The sequence below is a fragment of the Bufo gargarizans genome, chromosome 1, assembly GCF_014858855.1.
Source record: "Bufo gargarizans isolate SCDJY-AF-19 chromosome 1, ASM1485885v1, whole genome shotgun sequence".
NCBI lineage: Eukaryota > Metazoa > Chordata > Amphibia > Anura > Bufonidae > Bufo > Bufo gargarizans.
Genome location: NC_058080.1, coordinates 211956984 through 211973765, shown reverse-complemented (window position 1 = coordinate 211973765; position 16782 = coordinate 211956984). Strand labels below are relative to the sequence as shown.

Below are 16782 nucleotides of genomic sequence, written 5' to 3'. Positions count from 1 at the left end.
TTATCATTATTATCATATTTTTATCATTTTTATCTATTTTTTCATTCAAACCAACCTTATCCTTTTACTCTTTAACCTATTTTTAGAAATCATGTGAATTGGATGTTCTAATAATCAAATAAATTTATTTTTATATGATATACTGTCTCAGCGCACACTGTATCCAAACACCACATTGACTTATAGAAACACCCCTTCGCAGCTTCTGGTGATAGAGTGCCTGTTCCACTCCATATACTTACCTGATACAGCTCCTTAAAGGACTGTGGGGCAATCCTGGCACAAGAGCACCTAGGTCTTCTAGTTGTGTAGGGTGAGCCGCCATTTACTATATTCACTATCTGTATTTTGTCACTGTTTAATATGCAAAGTCCACCAGCAGGTGTCACTGTTGCACAGATACAATACAACAAACCACATCATGTCAGCTAGTGTGTAAAGGATCCTGAAATCACATACAGCATGGGGCTAGAGGTCATTTCCAACAGACGAATCCTCAAGCCTTCCAAAATCATATTTCTGTTCCAAATAGCAGTTACATTATTTATATGAGCTAATAACAAATACAATTTAACGGAACTAAATAGAAACACAAACGCCCGTAGATAAGTTTCATAAAAAAAACAAAAACAAAGTGGCGTCTTCTGTGACAAATGTTTTAAATGTAATTAAACCCTCAGCTTGAACACTACCAAATGTAAAAATACACCACGTAGTAGCATCTGGATCCCATATCTAAATAGTCATTATCCCACCACTTAACTCTAACAGTGACTCCAGGGAAAGTCAATCTACTAAATCATAAGGGATTCCATAGTCCATGAGGAAATGATTAGTGATGAGCGAGCATGCTCGGCCGAACTGCTGTTCGACTGAAGCATCACTATGCTCAGCATATCTGAGTGCTTGGCCAAATAATTCAGGTGCTCAAATACAATGGAAGTCAATGGGAGAACCCTAGGCAACCCCTGCTCAGAAGAGAAGAGGGTGTCTGGTTCATAAAAAAAGGTTAGAAATTGATAGAAACAGCATTAAGAGGATAGCTGGATGCATCTTACACTCCTATTATGTATGACATACAATAGACAACCACACAAAGGCTATATGACAAAAGCCAGGTATGTGCCCAATCTATCCACAAGATAGATAATAGCCAGCATACCTTACAACAGCAGCCTTGTGCACCATGAGATATTCCAAAACAGATCTCATCTGACTGAGATCAGTAAACCTCAAAGTTATTTTGCATCTGTTGGATGGCTTGGGTGGACCTGCACAACTAGATCAATATCATTAGGGCGACAAAAAGTTTTCCGATTGTCCTAACATAATATTCAAAAACCTTTCTATACAGTTTAGTAATGTAAAAAATCATTAGCACAAACATGGGCTTATGGGAAAGACATGCAAATGAGCAGAATCTGCCTTGTTTTTCAGCTGTCATAAGACTATGAAAACCAATAGATGGATTTATAAACAGCGCCCTCTATTGGTTTTACAGTCTTATGACAAGTCTAATATTCTTGTCAGAAGACATAAAGCCAATAGAGGGCGCTGTTCAAAACTCAATAGCGCCCTCTATTGATTTCATAGTCTTCTGACAAGCTTATTAGTGTAGCCTTTTCCATAGAAAATTTGCGATAAAAATTAGAGATTAGAATTTTTGCGATCTACACTTGGATGATATCTGAAACTGGGAAAGCTGGGTAATAACTGGCGATCTACACTGACTTATTACCCAGCTTTTCCAGTGTCAGATATTATCACTGACTTACTACATAATTATTACATAATATTCGCTATATTGCTATATATTCATTTTTTAGAATATTACGAATATTCTAAAAAACAAATATAGAGCAATATAGCGAATATGATCTCAGCGAATAGTCTTGTGATAACACTATACATTTAAGGCTACTTTCACACTAGCGGCACGGAATATAATGTTAGGACAATCAGAAAACTTTTTGTCGCCTTAATGATATTGATCTAGGTGTGCAGGTCCACCCAAACCATCTAACAAGTGCAAAATAACTTTGAGGTGTACTGGTTCTTAGTCAGATGAGAACTGGTTTGGAACATCTCATGATGTACAAGGCTGCCATTGTAAGGTATGCTGACAAAGCCTGTCATCTGTCTCATGGATAGATTGATGGCTTGCACATACCTGGCTTTTGGCATACAGCCTTTGTGTGGTTGTCTATTGTATGTTGTACATAATAGGAGTCTAAGATGCATCCAGCTATCCTTGTAATGCAGTTTCCAAACCAATTTAATGGGGTTTCCATCAATTTCTAACCTTTTTTTATGAACCAAACACCCTTTCCTCTTCCAAGCAGGGGGTGCCTGGTTGACTTCTATTATACTCGGGTGCTCGGCCGAGCATGTGAATATAGCAATGTGTTTGGGCCAAACACCCGAATATTTTGGTGCTCGCTCATCACTAGGAATGATACATTTAATTTAACTGTTTTTTGTGTGTATAATATTACTGTGGTGTAATCGCAGTACATTGGGCGACGTCAGAAAGTCTAGTCAATGTGTTCATACACTTCCAATAGGAGTAATGGAGGAATGACACAATGCAGATATTTTTTAAATGAGGAATGCATGTATGTCAAAACATTATAATTGATGAGCCCTTGTACACTATACAATTTCGTTATTGTAGCTTGTCTCATAATTACCTTTTTATGGCATCTGCAGATTCTTTTAGCTCATCAGATTCCATATGAAAAACACTGGAAAAAGTATCCTGCCAAAAATCAATATTCAAAAGTTACCTTATGTATTGTTTGATCCATTGCTTAACACAGGGGTTAAACACATACACTACATACTATACAAACCAATGAAGACATTCTATAATTGTTTGCAGAATAATTATGATGACAAGATGTTTTCATATGAGTTATGCATTTCAGGAATAGGGTTTGCCATTTTGTGGATCCAAAAACTAAAAATATCAAATATGTGCATATATTCATGTATTTTGTGGTTTGAATATACCATCTGCATGACAGCACTGAAGGTAAGAAGCAAAGTCAGCACTCAAAGAATTACAGTGGTCTTCAAATTATTCTTTGACTGAAATTCATAGAAAAATAGTAAGGTTGTCATCATTATGCAACATTTATTAAAAAGCTGGAGAACCCCTATAATACCCAGAATGCTACTCGCAGAAAGGTATTGGTACTTAGGCAACACCATAGCCAACAAGGTATCTGATGGGTTTCATAAAGGACTTCCTTTACTTTCAGCAGCAAAGTTGTTGGGGGATAGATTACCAGGGTTTAAAGAGAACCTGTCACCAGGAAAATGCAGTGCAATCTGCAGGCAGCATGTTATAGAGAAGGAGGAGCTGAGCAGATTAATATATAGTTGTGTGGGATCATTATTGCAATTTTATACATTTAAATCTCTGCTCTTTCTGAACTCATGATGGCCCATGACAGCTGTTATCAGTGACTGATAGCATTCTCTGTGTAAGGCCTCATGCACACATCCTTATTTTCCATCTATATGCTATCTACTGCATTTTTTGTAGATAGCACATGGACTCCATTTCTATGGGTCTGCAATAAAAGGAATGTGTGCTGTCCACATCTGTATATCCTATTCTGGTTTACACTGCAGACGAGAATAGTCAATGATGGGAGAGAGAAAAAGCGGAATGCACACGGATGGGTTGAGGACGTGGTGGGTGGTTTCCATATTTTGCGGATCTGTAGTTTACAGACTAAAAAAAATATACAGTTGTGTGCATGAGACCTAAGTGTGCATACAGAGATAGTTGTCAGTCACTGACAAAATGGCCCCTGTGTACAAATCAACTCAGAAAAAGCAGAGATGTAACCTGTCACCATAAAATGCAGTGCAAACTGCAGGCAGCATGTTATAGAGGAGCAGAAGCCGAGAAGACTGATATATAGGTTCGTGGGAACTCATGCATAATACTTATTGAATTCGTCTGCAAATGAAATGAAAAGTGTAATTTATATGTTTAGGGTAACACAATGAACATTTAGAAACGCTCAGTGAGGGTAGCATAGTAGAGGTGACAGGTTCCCTTTAAAGGGGTTGTCCCATCAGAACATCTCCTTCTGGCAAATAGTGAGGAAGTAAATTACAGATACAGGGTTTTTGTTTTTAACATAAAACTTAGTGGCCTTTCAAATAGGCTGAGAAACAGAGCAATAATCATTCCTGATAATTGTCAGCTTGTACACCAGATTTCAAATGGAGCAATGATCCCTTCTCTATGGGGATGAAAGATTTCCACTGCGATTCATCCCTGTACAGATTAATTCTACATGTGTGTTTACACAGGGCAATTATCTATAACAAGTGTTTGTAGGAAGGGTCTTTCCAGATAATTGCCCCAATCATCAGGCCATGTAACAAACTATCGTTGTGACGCAGCATGACAGGCCCCTAGTAGTGTTGCTGAAGTGTCACAAAAATCCATCAAGGTGTGACTTTTGTCCAGTAGTTTTTATTTAGTGTGAGTTTAAAGAGGACCTGTCACCACTAAATGTAATTTAATCTGCAGGCATCATGTTATAGAGCAGAAGGAGCTGAGCAGACTGATATTAAGTTTTGTGGGAAAAGATTCAGTATAACCTGGACTTCATTCATTTAAATTCCAGCTCATTCCGGGCTTTGAAGTCAAGGAAGTGGTCCTATCAGTGACTGGCAGCCTTCCCTCTATGACTGTGTGTACCTGGACAGCTGCCAATCACTGATAGGACCACCTACTTGACTTCAAAGCCAAGAATGAGCAGGAACTTAAATGAATGCATTACAAGTAATACTGAATCTTTTCCCACTATATATCAATCTGATCACAGATATACAGATATTACGGGCGTACGTCACAAAATAACTATCATATCACTGCCTGAAGTGACGCTAAAGTTAGCATCACTTTAGGCAGTAATATGATATATCTTAATCTGCTCAGCTCCTCCTGTTCTATAACATGAAGCCTTGCAGAATTCACTGCATTTCATGGTAAAACGTCCTCTTTAATTATGACAATTGCATCATTTTTTAGTATTCAGTCATATAAAAAAAAAACATAAGTGTATAGATTTTTCTAAATTATACTCATCCCTAACTGAATAATAACACTCGAAGTAATGGATGCCATTATGAAAAGTATGTGTTTTTTTTGCTAAGGAATGAATAGATGCTACCATCAAGTTGTGTTGTTTATTATGAAATCAATTTCTAAACCCTACACCCAGGATTCATCCATCCTGGGGACCAGATAAATAGTATACTAAGGTACTGCAGGAACAACATGAATACTGAATCACTATGGGTTATAGAATACAACCCTAAATGTTACAGCATTATATTTAAAGTTATTACAGCCATACAGGGTAACTCACGGAAGAGTCCTCTTCCACAATGAAGATGGTACATCTCTGTGCCTGCATGAAAGATAGAATGGTTGCTGCAATCTTCTTTAAGATAACCTCCAATGACTGTTGCTCTTCAAAAATCAATGTTGCCAGATCAAGGAGAACCTAGAAGTTCAATAAAATAGAAATTATAAAATCATACAAGTCTTTACATAACAAACTTAACTTTTCCTTTCTAACAGATCTTACTAGGGTGTATTTACTGTATTTCCTAGATGTATGGAGAGGAGTTTATTGCTTTGTTGTTCAAAATACTTCTTTACATTCTTTTTTATTCACAGCTGTATGAGGTTTTTCTTTTCTTCTGGTGGTGGGGGGGTAGACACGGATACTGTGCTGGAGAGGTCAGGACAGAGGCTGTAATACACAGCTGCTATTATTCTCTATTGGCAGAGATCAGAGAAACATCTGATGTCTGTTGTTTAACCCTCTGTATACTGTAATCAATGCTGTTTGCGGCACACAAAGGGGAAAGCAAAGCAGGAACCCCTCTTTAATCATGTCACAGGGGTGCTGTGTGAAGAGATATATACCCATACTGTACATTATAAGGCAGAAAGCCTAGGGTCCATTGGCTGCCTGTCCATTATGTCTGTTATTAGCGCATACTTAAAGGGGTTGTCCAGGTTCAGAGCTGAACCCGGACATACCCACACTTTCACCCCTGCAGCCCCCCTGTTGACCAATGTGTATGTAAGATGACTGTATAACACTTATTAAGGCTACTTTCACACTTGTGGCAGGACGGATCCGACAGGCTGTTCACCATGTCGGATCCGTCCTGCGGCTATTTCGCTGCGCTGCCGAACCGCCGCTCCGACCCCATTGACTATAATGGGGGCGGAGCTCCGGCGCAGCATGGCGAAAGGCCGCCAGACTAAAATTACTGCATATCAGGCTTTTTAGTCCGGCGGCTTTCACCGTGCACCGCCGTGCTGCGCCGGAGCTCCGCCCCTGTCCCCATTATAGTCAATGGGGACGGAGCGGCAGTCCGGCGGCACGGCGAAATAGCCGCAGGACGGATCCGACATAGTGAACAGCCTGTCGGATCCGTCCTGACGCAAGTGTGAAAGTAGCCTAATATTGTCTTTGTTGAGATTTGGTTCCGTTCGTTAGGCTTCATAAACTATATCCCTCGTTGGCCAATTCCAGTAGGCTGTCCACATACATGACCTCTGAAGAAGGGCCATGTGAACAGACACATCAATCCACCTCCTCCATTAAAACACACTGCACCTGCACTAAACTTCCAAAAGTACAAGTGCAGATGTCAGGTGCAGTGTGTTTAAACAGAGGAGGTGGTTGCATGTGTCTGTTCAGATGGCCCTCCTTCAGAGGTCATGTATGTGGACAGCACAAAACACTTGGCCAACAAGGTGACATACCTTATAACATATAGATAATGGTGCAGAATATCAACAAAGCCTACATTAACAAGTGCTGTTTAGTCAAATTGGTCAATAGTAACCAGAAAGTGGACAACCCCTTTATGTATCTCCGAATGATTGCCTTATTAGTACACAGCTTAATGTACTTGCCTACGTGTAGATTATTATTATCTATTTTAAGACGCCATTAATTCCATGATGCTGTACATCTAAGTGGGGGTATACATAATATAAAAACACAAGTACATGAGGCATGAACTTTTTAAGACTGGTACAGAGGGAGAGAGCACTCTGCCCGCAAGAGCTTACAATCTACAACAGAGAGGGGAAAGACACAGTAGGTGAGGGTAAAAGCTGCTCATCTGGCTGTGTGGTGGCAGAATGCTTATTGTAGGTGGTAGGCTTTCCTGAAGAGGTGGGTTCTCAGGTTTGGATGTTAAGGGAGAGTCTGATGTACTGGGGTAGTCAGTTCCAGAGTAGGGGAGAGGCATGTGAGAAATCTTGAAGACTGTTGTGAAGAACAGACATGAGGAGAACAAAGAAGGAGGTCCTGTGAGGATTGGCGATTACGTGAGAAGATGTAAGCAAAAGCAGAACAGAGATTTAAGGTGGGGGCAGTTGTGGATGGCCTTATATGTAGTTGTTAGTATCTTGGACCGAATTTATTGGGCAATGTGGAGCCAGTGATGGGACTGGCAGAGGGGAGAGGCAGAGGAGAAACAAAGGGAAAGGTGGATTATGCAGGCAGCAGAGTGGAGGATAAATTTGAGGGATGTAAGAGTGTTTCTTTTCCCATTTCTCACCAGCTTCCCACTACATCATATTATGAATTATTAAATAGAGCAATTAGAAAGTACAACTTGTCCGCTAAAAAACATGGCTATGTGAATGGAAAAATAAAAAAAGTTATGGCCCTGGAGAGGCAGGGAGTAAGAAATTAAACCACAAACATGGAAAATCCCAGCATCTTCAAAAGGTTAATTGATCATCAGCAAGTGTGACCACTTCTAAAAAAAAGCTGATGTTTTAGCAGTTTGCTGGTCTGAAGCATTCAGGGGTATGTTAGCACAATGCCAAGTAGTGATGACATCATCAATGATTAGAGAAGAAATTGTTGCTGCCCATCAATCTGGAAAGGTTTATAAGACCACTTCATAACAATTTGAAGTCCATCATTCTACAGCGAGAATTATCATTATTACTATTCACAAACAGTTGACAATTTTCCTTGGAATGGACATCTCAGCAAATTCACCCCAAGGTCAGAACATGCAATCAGAGATATTGCAAAACACTGAAGACCTACATCGACTCTACGGGCCTCAGTTAGCATGTTACATGTTCATGACAATACAATTAGAAAAAAAAACTTTTTGGAAGGGTTGCCAGGAGAAAGTCTCTGCTTTCAAAAAAAGAACATGGTAGCACGGCTTAAAGGGAGTCTTTCACGCAGATTCACCCTATTAACCTAATAACAGTGTTATGTCCACGGCATCCCCCCTATTAAAACGGTGCTTATCGTTTGTTCCTTGCTAGAATCGTTGTGGAGAAAAACACTTCAAATCTGCATGCAAATGAGTCTGTGAAGGTGCTACAACGGCCGGTGCCCAGGCCCCTGGGTCATTTTCATACGAAGGCACTCCCCCTCTGCCGCGTCTGCCCGCCCTTAGTCTCTGTTCTAGCCTCTCTTCTCCCGTCCGTAATCCCGCGCATGTGCACGCTAAACTGCGATGCCCCGGCCCGACAGTGCTCATTCAATGCGCATGCGCCGATATCGCGTTCATCGGCGCATGCGTGGGATTACAGACGGGAGGAGGGAGGTTAGAACAGAGACTAAGGGCGGGCAGACGCGGCGGAGGGGGAGTGCCATCATATGAAAATGACCCAGGGGCCTGGGCATCGGCCGTTGTAACGCCGCCCCTGGGCACCTTCACAGACTCATTTGAATGCGGATTAAAAGTGTTTTTCTCCAGAACGATGCTAGCAAGGAACAAACGATAAGCACCGTTTTAATAGGGGGCATGCCGTGGACATAACACTGTTATTAGGTTAATAGGGTGAATCTGCGTGAAAGACTCCCTTTAAGATTAAAAGCTGCATCTTAAGAAACCAAAAGACCTCTGGAACAATGTTTTTTGGATAGAAAAGACTAAAGTGGAGGTGTTTTGCCATAATGCACAGTGCCCATTTTGGAGGAAACCAAGCATAGCATATCAGCACAAGCACATCACACCAACTTCCAAGGTCCTGGATACCTTGCAGTCATTGAGTCGACCATGAACCCCTCTGTATAACAACGTATTCTAGTCAAATGTGAGGCCATCTATCCAAAAACCAAAGCTTGGCCGAAACTGGATGATGCAACAGGATAATGCTCCCAAGCACACCAGCAACAGAAAGGCTGAAAAAAGAATCAAGGCACTGCAATGGGCCAGTCAAAGTCAAGACCTCTACTCAATTGAAATTCTGGGTTGCAACCTTAAGAAAGCTGTGCATAAATTAATGCCCACAAACCTAAATGACCTGAAGCAATGTTTTAAAGAAAAGTGGGCCAATATTCCTTTATAACAATGGAACAGACTGATAGTCATACAGAAAAAGTTATTGCTGTTAAAGGTGGTTCTACAAGCTATTGGTTCATGGGGTGCACTTAATTTTTCACAAATAGAAAAATTAAGTGGAATCTGCTGTTGTTCACCTGAGGTTGTATTTACCTAATTTCAAAGGGGTTGTCCTGCCATTTATATTGATGACCTGTCTTCAGGATAGGTAATCAATATATGATCGGTGGGGGTCCGACACCTGGCTCCCCGTGGTCAGCTGTTTGAAGAGGAGGTAGTGCTTCATGCAAGCGCTGCTTCCTCTTCATTACAGTACAAGTCGTCTTGGAAGTGCAGTGTAATTATAAGTACTTGCTCCATTCACTTGAATTGAGCGAGTACTTGTAATTACACTAGGCCGCCGCTCCACGGGAGATGATGCGTAGTGTAATGAACAGCTGATCGGCATGGGTGCCAAGTGTCGGACCCCTGCTGATCAAATATTGATTACCTATCCTGAATATAGGTAATTAATATATATGGCAGAAAAAACTATTTTTAAAATTTTAATAGAATTCAAAATTTTTCATGCCTGTAGGTCTATGAGGGGCATTCAACCACTAAAGATATAGTAAGAAGATAAAGGGTTGCTTCACAATGAAAACCCTGTCCATATGTTCTGTTAGGCATCCAGTATCCATAAGTATCCATAACAATAATCACACAAAGTCTGAGTGCAACATTTTTGGTGGAAAATATTACACATTTGTGTGAATTGAGCCGTGAGTCACCGAATTATCTGATAAGAGCCCAAGTAAGGAAGATAAATGAGAATTCCAGGGATATGCAAACTCTGTTTTAATAAAATCTAAGCCTTATGTAAATGACAAGTTATTCAGAAATCTGATGCATAGAGCTAGTCCAGATCATAAAAGCATATTTCTTTGGTACATATTTAAGGAAGTGCTCAAATAATGGGGTTGATTTCTCAGTATTTCACATTGATGCATTTGGCGCTATGTAACAAAATGACATTCATTTGGGCATGTTCTGCAAAACTGTTTTTAAAATACTGCTTGGCTAAATTTCCCTTACTAAATAATAATTTTTATTATGTTTTTTAGCAAAAATAACAAGCACATAAAAAAATCCCTTAAACCCCCACCCCTTTCCCCTCGTGGTGTATTTTTATGTTTCAAAAGCATCTATTGAAAGGTAGCACATGTGAAACTGACAGTACAGTAATAAAAAAGAAAACATATGATGTTAGCATAAGAATTGTTTACTTTGTGTAATAAACAGAAGAATTTGTATGTGATACAAAACATGCAAGCAAAGGCAACGCAAAATCTACTGGTTCCCCTGAGTAACAACAAAGGAGGATAGAGAAAGAAAAAAAAAAAAAAGGGGCGAGGGGCGGCATTTATAAGATTGGTAAATAATATGAGGGGCATTTTCTCTCCTCATAGGCATAGGAAATCGTTAATTTCTAACGATAATTTGTTTTCCCTTAGTCCTAACAGCAGCACAGATGGGGTTAACTGCCCCTGTGGACTGGTAGGACCGGCGGAATTTTAATGAGCCCAAGAACCAATAAACGATCTTCAGCTCCCTGAAAGGGAGGAGATCACCCCCCAGCCCACCGTGTTTTTAACAAGCATAATGTATTTAGGGTGGGATATTTGTGTGCTGCTGTTAGGACTAAGGGAAAACAAATTATCGTTAGAAATTAACGATTCCCTTACGTCCTCAACAGCAGCACAGATGGGGAGATAGCAAGAAGAATCCCCTAGGGAGGGTCCTCATGCCTGGCAGAACTAAGAACGCCAGTCCACCTGTCCAGAGGACAGAAAAAAACACGGTGGGCTGGGGGGTGATCTCCTCCCTTTCAGGGAGCTGAAGATCGTTTATTGGTTCTTGGGCTCATTAAAATTCCGCCGGTCCTACCAGTCCACAGGGGCAGTTAACCCCATCTGTGCTGCTGTTGAGGACGTAAGGGAATAGGCTATGTTGGAAGACTCTTTGCACATTATCTAGGGGCTCCTAACTTTGGTAAGATGCTTTTTTTGATGTCAGCATTAATCTTTTCATACAGAAGAATTCTATTGACTCTCTGGATCACTATGGGCAACGAAAGAGTCGGTAATCGCCATATGGCGGCTATATGGATTCTGGCAGCCAAGTATATATTGTAAAAGCTTATATGCAGCAAAGGAAAAAGAGGGTGGTTTAATGCTAAGAAGAAATATAGTCGACAGACAAAGTGAGATCCCTACCATAGATATCACACAACATTCTATGAGAAGACCAGAATTGCTGAGGGGGGGGGGGGGGGTGGCAGGTCCACTAAGATATGGAGTATCGACCCTGTTTCCAGGCATTCCCTAAAACACATTGGCAAAAGCTCTGGATAAATATGGTGAACTCTGGAAGGGACCATGTATGTTCTATGCCAGAGATGCTCAACCTGTGGCCCTCCAGCCGTTGGAAAACTACAACTCCCACCATGCCCTTCTGTAGGCTGATAGCTGTAGGCTGTCCGGGAATGATGGGAGTTGCAGTTTTGTGACAGCTGGAGGGCTGCAGGTTGAGCATGCCTGTTCTATGCAGTAGCCTTATAGATGATCCAAATGGCATTACCTGCCAACTACCCTTGATCACGGTGCAACAGTCATACCATTGCTCTAACGATAGTCTCCCCCAAATATGTATTCCAACATATCAAATTCAAATTGTTGCACAATCATCTTTAAACTTGGTAAAGACACTATGACTAGGAGTAGCGATTATGCAATGTGACAGTGTCAGCCCTGGTTGGACTGAGTGTAGAACATGCCAAATTAACAAGAGGAATCGCAACACCCCGTTGTCACTAAACAGACATGTCAAGAAGACTGACAGGTCCTCACTAGTGGTACTTAGTGGTACTTAGTGGTACTTCACTGTAGTGGTGTATCGTTCAAGATGTGACTGCTGTGGTGACTGGACCAAGCCACTTCCTGGTCCAGCAGTGACTGGGAATGGAGCAGCAGCGGGGTGTACTTAGACCGAGAACAGATGAGTGGCTTTTTTATTTGTTTTTATAGGCCACACTTTAGGAGCACTGGGGTTGCTCCTAGGCAGTAAAACCTCTGTAATCATTGTAATATTCTTAAATAAATATAATTTAAAAAAAATCCATGTGTGACAGGTTATCTTCCATGTAAAGTCGATGGGGTACTTACCATTTGAATTGAGATTTCCTAGTTTACGTCCACCAATTGCACAGTTTTAAGGTGGACATGCATGCTCAGATCATGCTGCCCTGGCCTCGGTGTGTGGGCACTTCCTCCCTGCTTCTCATACACTGACAGGAGGAGCTGCAGTATAATCTCAGCTGCTGGAGACCAGGATCAGCAGGAAGGCTTATGTCTTGTGCCCTGCTCTTAGGTAATAAGATAATAGTCTACTGTCGGATTTTGATGAGTGGATAATCTTTTAGGCAAATTAACAACACGATCGCATTTAGTGATTTAAAGGCTATGTACACTTTCGGTGAAAATTTTTATGATTGCATTTTACTCATTTTGGGCTAAAAATCCTTTTTTTTTCAATTGGTTTTTATGAAAAATATTGAGCCATTACATCTCAAAGGGTTCACTGTTTTTCTAGGTGTTTGAATCCTACTTTTTACTCTCACTTTGAGCCAGTCACCTAATAAAAGGCAGGTTTACAGTTCCCGTTGTAACAGCCGATTGTCAGGAACGAAGCGTTCCCTCCCAACAGTCGGCTGCACGTTCAGTGAAGGAGATGTAATGACCGGTGTCACGCACAGGGAGGAAAACAGGGAAAGCCCTGCCTAAGGGAGAGGGAAAGGTGGTGACCCCTAACTCACCTTGCGGCTGGCACCTGACTGCCCTGACGTCCCTAGACGGGTTCCTCACCCGTGCGGCGATCACGTGCCTAAACCCTGGCTTTCCCTGAAATGAGCCCTAGATAGTGAACGGGCCGGTGGGATCGCTAGTCCTCACCACTGCACTAAGAGGGAAACACCAGGGAGAGGACAGACAAACACAGACAAACACAAACACCCAGGTGGACGACAACAACTGTCCACAAAGGTCCAACAGGGATCCGGAGGGTAGCGTTCTGAATCAACAGTCAGAGAACGCAGCAACACAGCTCCAGTGGGTCAGGATAGATGTCCAGGCAGTAAGCTCTATCTCTGGCAACCAGAGAAGTGTGAGAGAGGAATATAAGGAGGTTTGGGAGTGCTGGACAAGGAACAGCTGAGGAGAAGGAGCTACGGATCCCTGAGTGAGCCAAAAGGGTTTGCAAAGCAAACCCAGAAAGCTACCATAAGGAAAACGGCCCTATCTTAAATAGAGCGTGCAGCCAACCGCTGCGACTTCCTGACCCCGGGTATAACGGAGTCAGGCGTGGTTCTCGATACCCTCGTGACAGGAGACTTCTACATTTACATGCAGCAATCTCCTTCACAGGATGAGGGATCGCTATTACGATTGTTCGTCCTCATACAGAATCATTGTTTATGGGCAGCAGATCGCTGTTTAGACAGCATGATCTGCTGCCCAGAAATGATAATTGGTGTGCCTGCACGAATGACAGGATCACCCGATGAACGATGAACAATCGTTCATCAGGTGATCGCCGCCTCATTTAGATGGGCAGATTGTCGGACAGGAATGTTCGTTCCCGATAATCTGCCCGAATATCGGACAGTGCAAATCCACCTTAAGCCACATTCTTAAAGGTAAAATAAGCTATAATGAATGTTTATAAGGTCAGACAGTAAGGGGACTGTCACATATGCTAGTTGACAAAGCAGAGAGAAAATTTAGATCCTGCTACTAGAGAAGCTCCGGCCTGTACAGTGAAAATGGCTCAGGATTTTTAGCACAAAACGAGTACAATGAAATAATAAAAAAAAGTACTAGAACGGAGCTGGTCAGGTCTTTGAGCGGAGTAGGCGCCATAGCCACAGGGTGCCTGCTGTTTCATACAGCAGACACCCACGGGTCATGTCCGCGATAATGTGGGTCGTGGACATTTAACACTTCAGATGTCGTGGTGAAACCGGGCTTCCAGGTAGGTTCCGGCTCCCTCCGGCGGCGGAGCTTGTATGCAGCAGCCCCTGTCATAGAGAATGACAGGAGGCTGCTGCATAGTGTTTCCTGTCTGTAGCAGGGCTCCATAGGAAACAAGTGAATTTGATCTAATGATTGCGCGTTATAGTTCCATATGGGAACTATATAAAAAAGGGTAAAAAAGAAAATAAAGTTTTTAAAAATAAAAAAATTAAGAAAAATAAAAAAAATCTAATTACCCCGCTTTCCCCAAAATATAAAAAAATAAAAATACACATCATGGGTATCGCCACGTGCGACAACGCCCATACTATAAAACTCTAAAAATTTCCCCATACGGCAAACAATGAAATGGGGGGAAAAAGTAAAAATTTACAATTCGCCATTTTTGGCCGCTTCATTTCCTACAAAAAATTAACCCTTTCACTACCAGAGGTTTTTTCTAGTTTTCTAGTTTTTATTTTCTTCCCATGTTTGCATATCTCTCCAGGTAGCGAAAGGGTTAAATATAAAGTGATCAAAAAGTTGTACACACCCCAGAATGGTATCAATGAAAAGTACAGGTCGCCCTGCAAAAAAGTGAATGCTCATACAGTTCCCTACACATAACTACAAAAAAGTTATAGGGTTCAGAATATGACAATGAAAAAATAATAGATTTTATCCAAGGTTTTTATTATTTTATAAGTATCAAAATGGAAGAAAAACTATACATAAAAGGTATCGCCCAATTTGTACTGGCCTTTAGAGTAAAAGTACAGATGTAGCAGGGTTAGCACTCCAGCTCTTAACTCAAATTTCTTAACTCATTGCCATTGAAAAGCAATTGAAGGTGTTTGCTTAGATTAGATAACACAACTCAGATGTTAACTCTACTCCATCCGTAACTGATCAGTGTTATCACATATCGAACTACGTAAATAAAAATAAATACATTTTTTTAAAACTGTAGACGATTATACTGCAATATGAATTGTCACCGTGTGATTTGTAACAATTATCTGCTTGTCTAACCATGCCATAAGCGTCATTCGTACCGATACTGGCCACATGTAAATGTAGCACCGATCTACCAACAAACAAGTAAACACTTCTTTGTTGGGTGATATGATCGCTTATGCCGCACATTAATTTACTACTTATTGGCAGCTCATTTTCCTGTCTACAGAGATTTTCTGTCAATGTACAATAGAACAGCATGTGGATCATTCATCCCCCCATACAGCAGAGATGATTGCAGCATGTATGGTATGGGTGCGCATTTGGAACAAACATTCATGTACATGGGTCGGTAGACTGCTGCCCTGCACTCCTGTTTCTTTGTATGAGAGGCAGCCACCTAGCACCAGCTATTACATATAGGTAAGTAGAAGAAGATGCCTGCTTGCTTTATACCACAAAAAAATGTGGGCAAAAAATACAACCATACATTACCCGGCAAAAGGGCCCTATCATATACTCCAAATAAAGAAACAACCGGGTATAAAGTAAATAAATATATCTTTATTGATACATAATTCATAAAATCACATAATTAAAAACTGTTGGTGGTCCAGAAACACACAGGGCGTACAACGCCCAGGCAGGGGATACAGGCTGTTGGCTTTAGAAAATAGACAAATAATTAAGATTAAGGCATAGATGAAACCATGCAATAGTCTATACGGTACCAAGTAAAGTGCAAAGTGCTTACAGATATATCACACATATCAAACCTACAACAGCCCAGATTACATCAAATAACATCAATACATGTTGTCATACCAAAAAAACTTGTCTCTCCTGCGTCCTGAAGCATTTCGCTTAATGCTTCATCAGGGGGTAAGTGCTAATTGTCTCCATGTCCCCACTCTATATATACTATCCCAAATTGAACACATAACACACACCTGAAAACGCCTCCTTCCATTGTCAACCCCATGTGCCACGCCAAACAAACGGGTATGCAAGCCGGAAGTGGCGTGCTTGCGTTTCAGCTTGGAACGCATGAATTTGCCAGATATGGCGAAGAGTAAATTACAAATAAATCAATTTCAAAATATATTCAAAAGGCATAATTATTTCTATTGTAGGCATTTGTACCTTCCTTCAATATTTTCATTTGGAGTCTTCTTATGTTTATATATTGCCGATATTTACTGTGCATGGATTTAACATCCGTAACCCCTACTCTTGCCCGGCTGCGATGCGATGCGCTACACAGCGGTGCCCGCGTCATCTGGCACAGGCCGCAGTGGAACGCACCACACTCACAGCTGGGTCATTACCTCACTTTAGGAGTGATTTAGTCGACTCTACAGCCAAAGCATTCCTTATTTGGTATATACAGACGTAT

At 41.2% G+C, this 16782-nt stretch overlaps 1 protein-coding gene across 7 annotated transcripts in view; it reads right to left on the bottom strand.

Moving 5' to 3' along the window:
* PDE5A (phosphodiesterase 5A) overlaps positions 1-16782 on the bottom strand; it is a 350069-nt gene that overhangs the window by 124506 nt on the left and 208781 nt on the right. For all 7 annotated transcript variants that reach the window (XM_044301149.1, XM_044301132.1, XM_044301166.1 and 4 more), the window contains 2 exons: positions 5400-5537; positions 2691-2758 (listed from right to left, as the gene is read on the bottom strand). In XM_044301149.1, coding sequence (XP_044157084.1) covers positions 2691-2758; positions 5400-5537 — 206 coding nt within the window. The remainder of the gene's footprint in view (positions 1-2690; positions 2759-5399; positions 5538-16782) is intronic.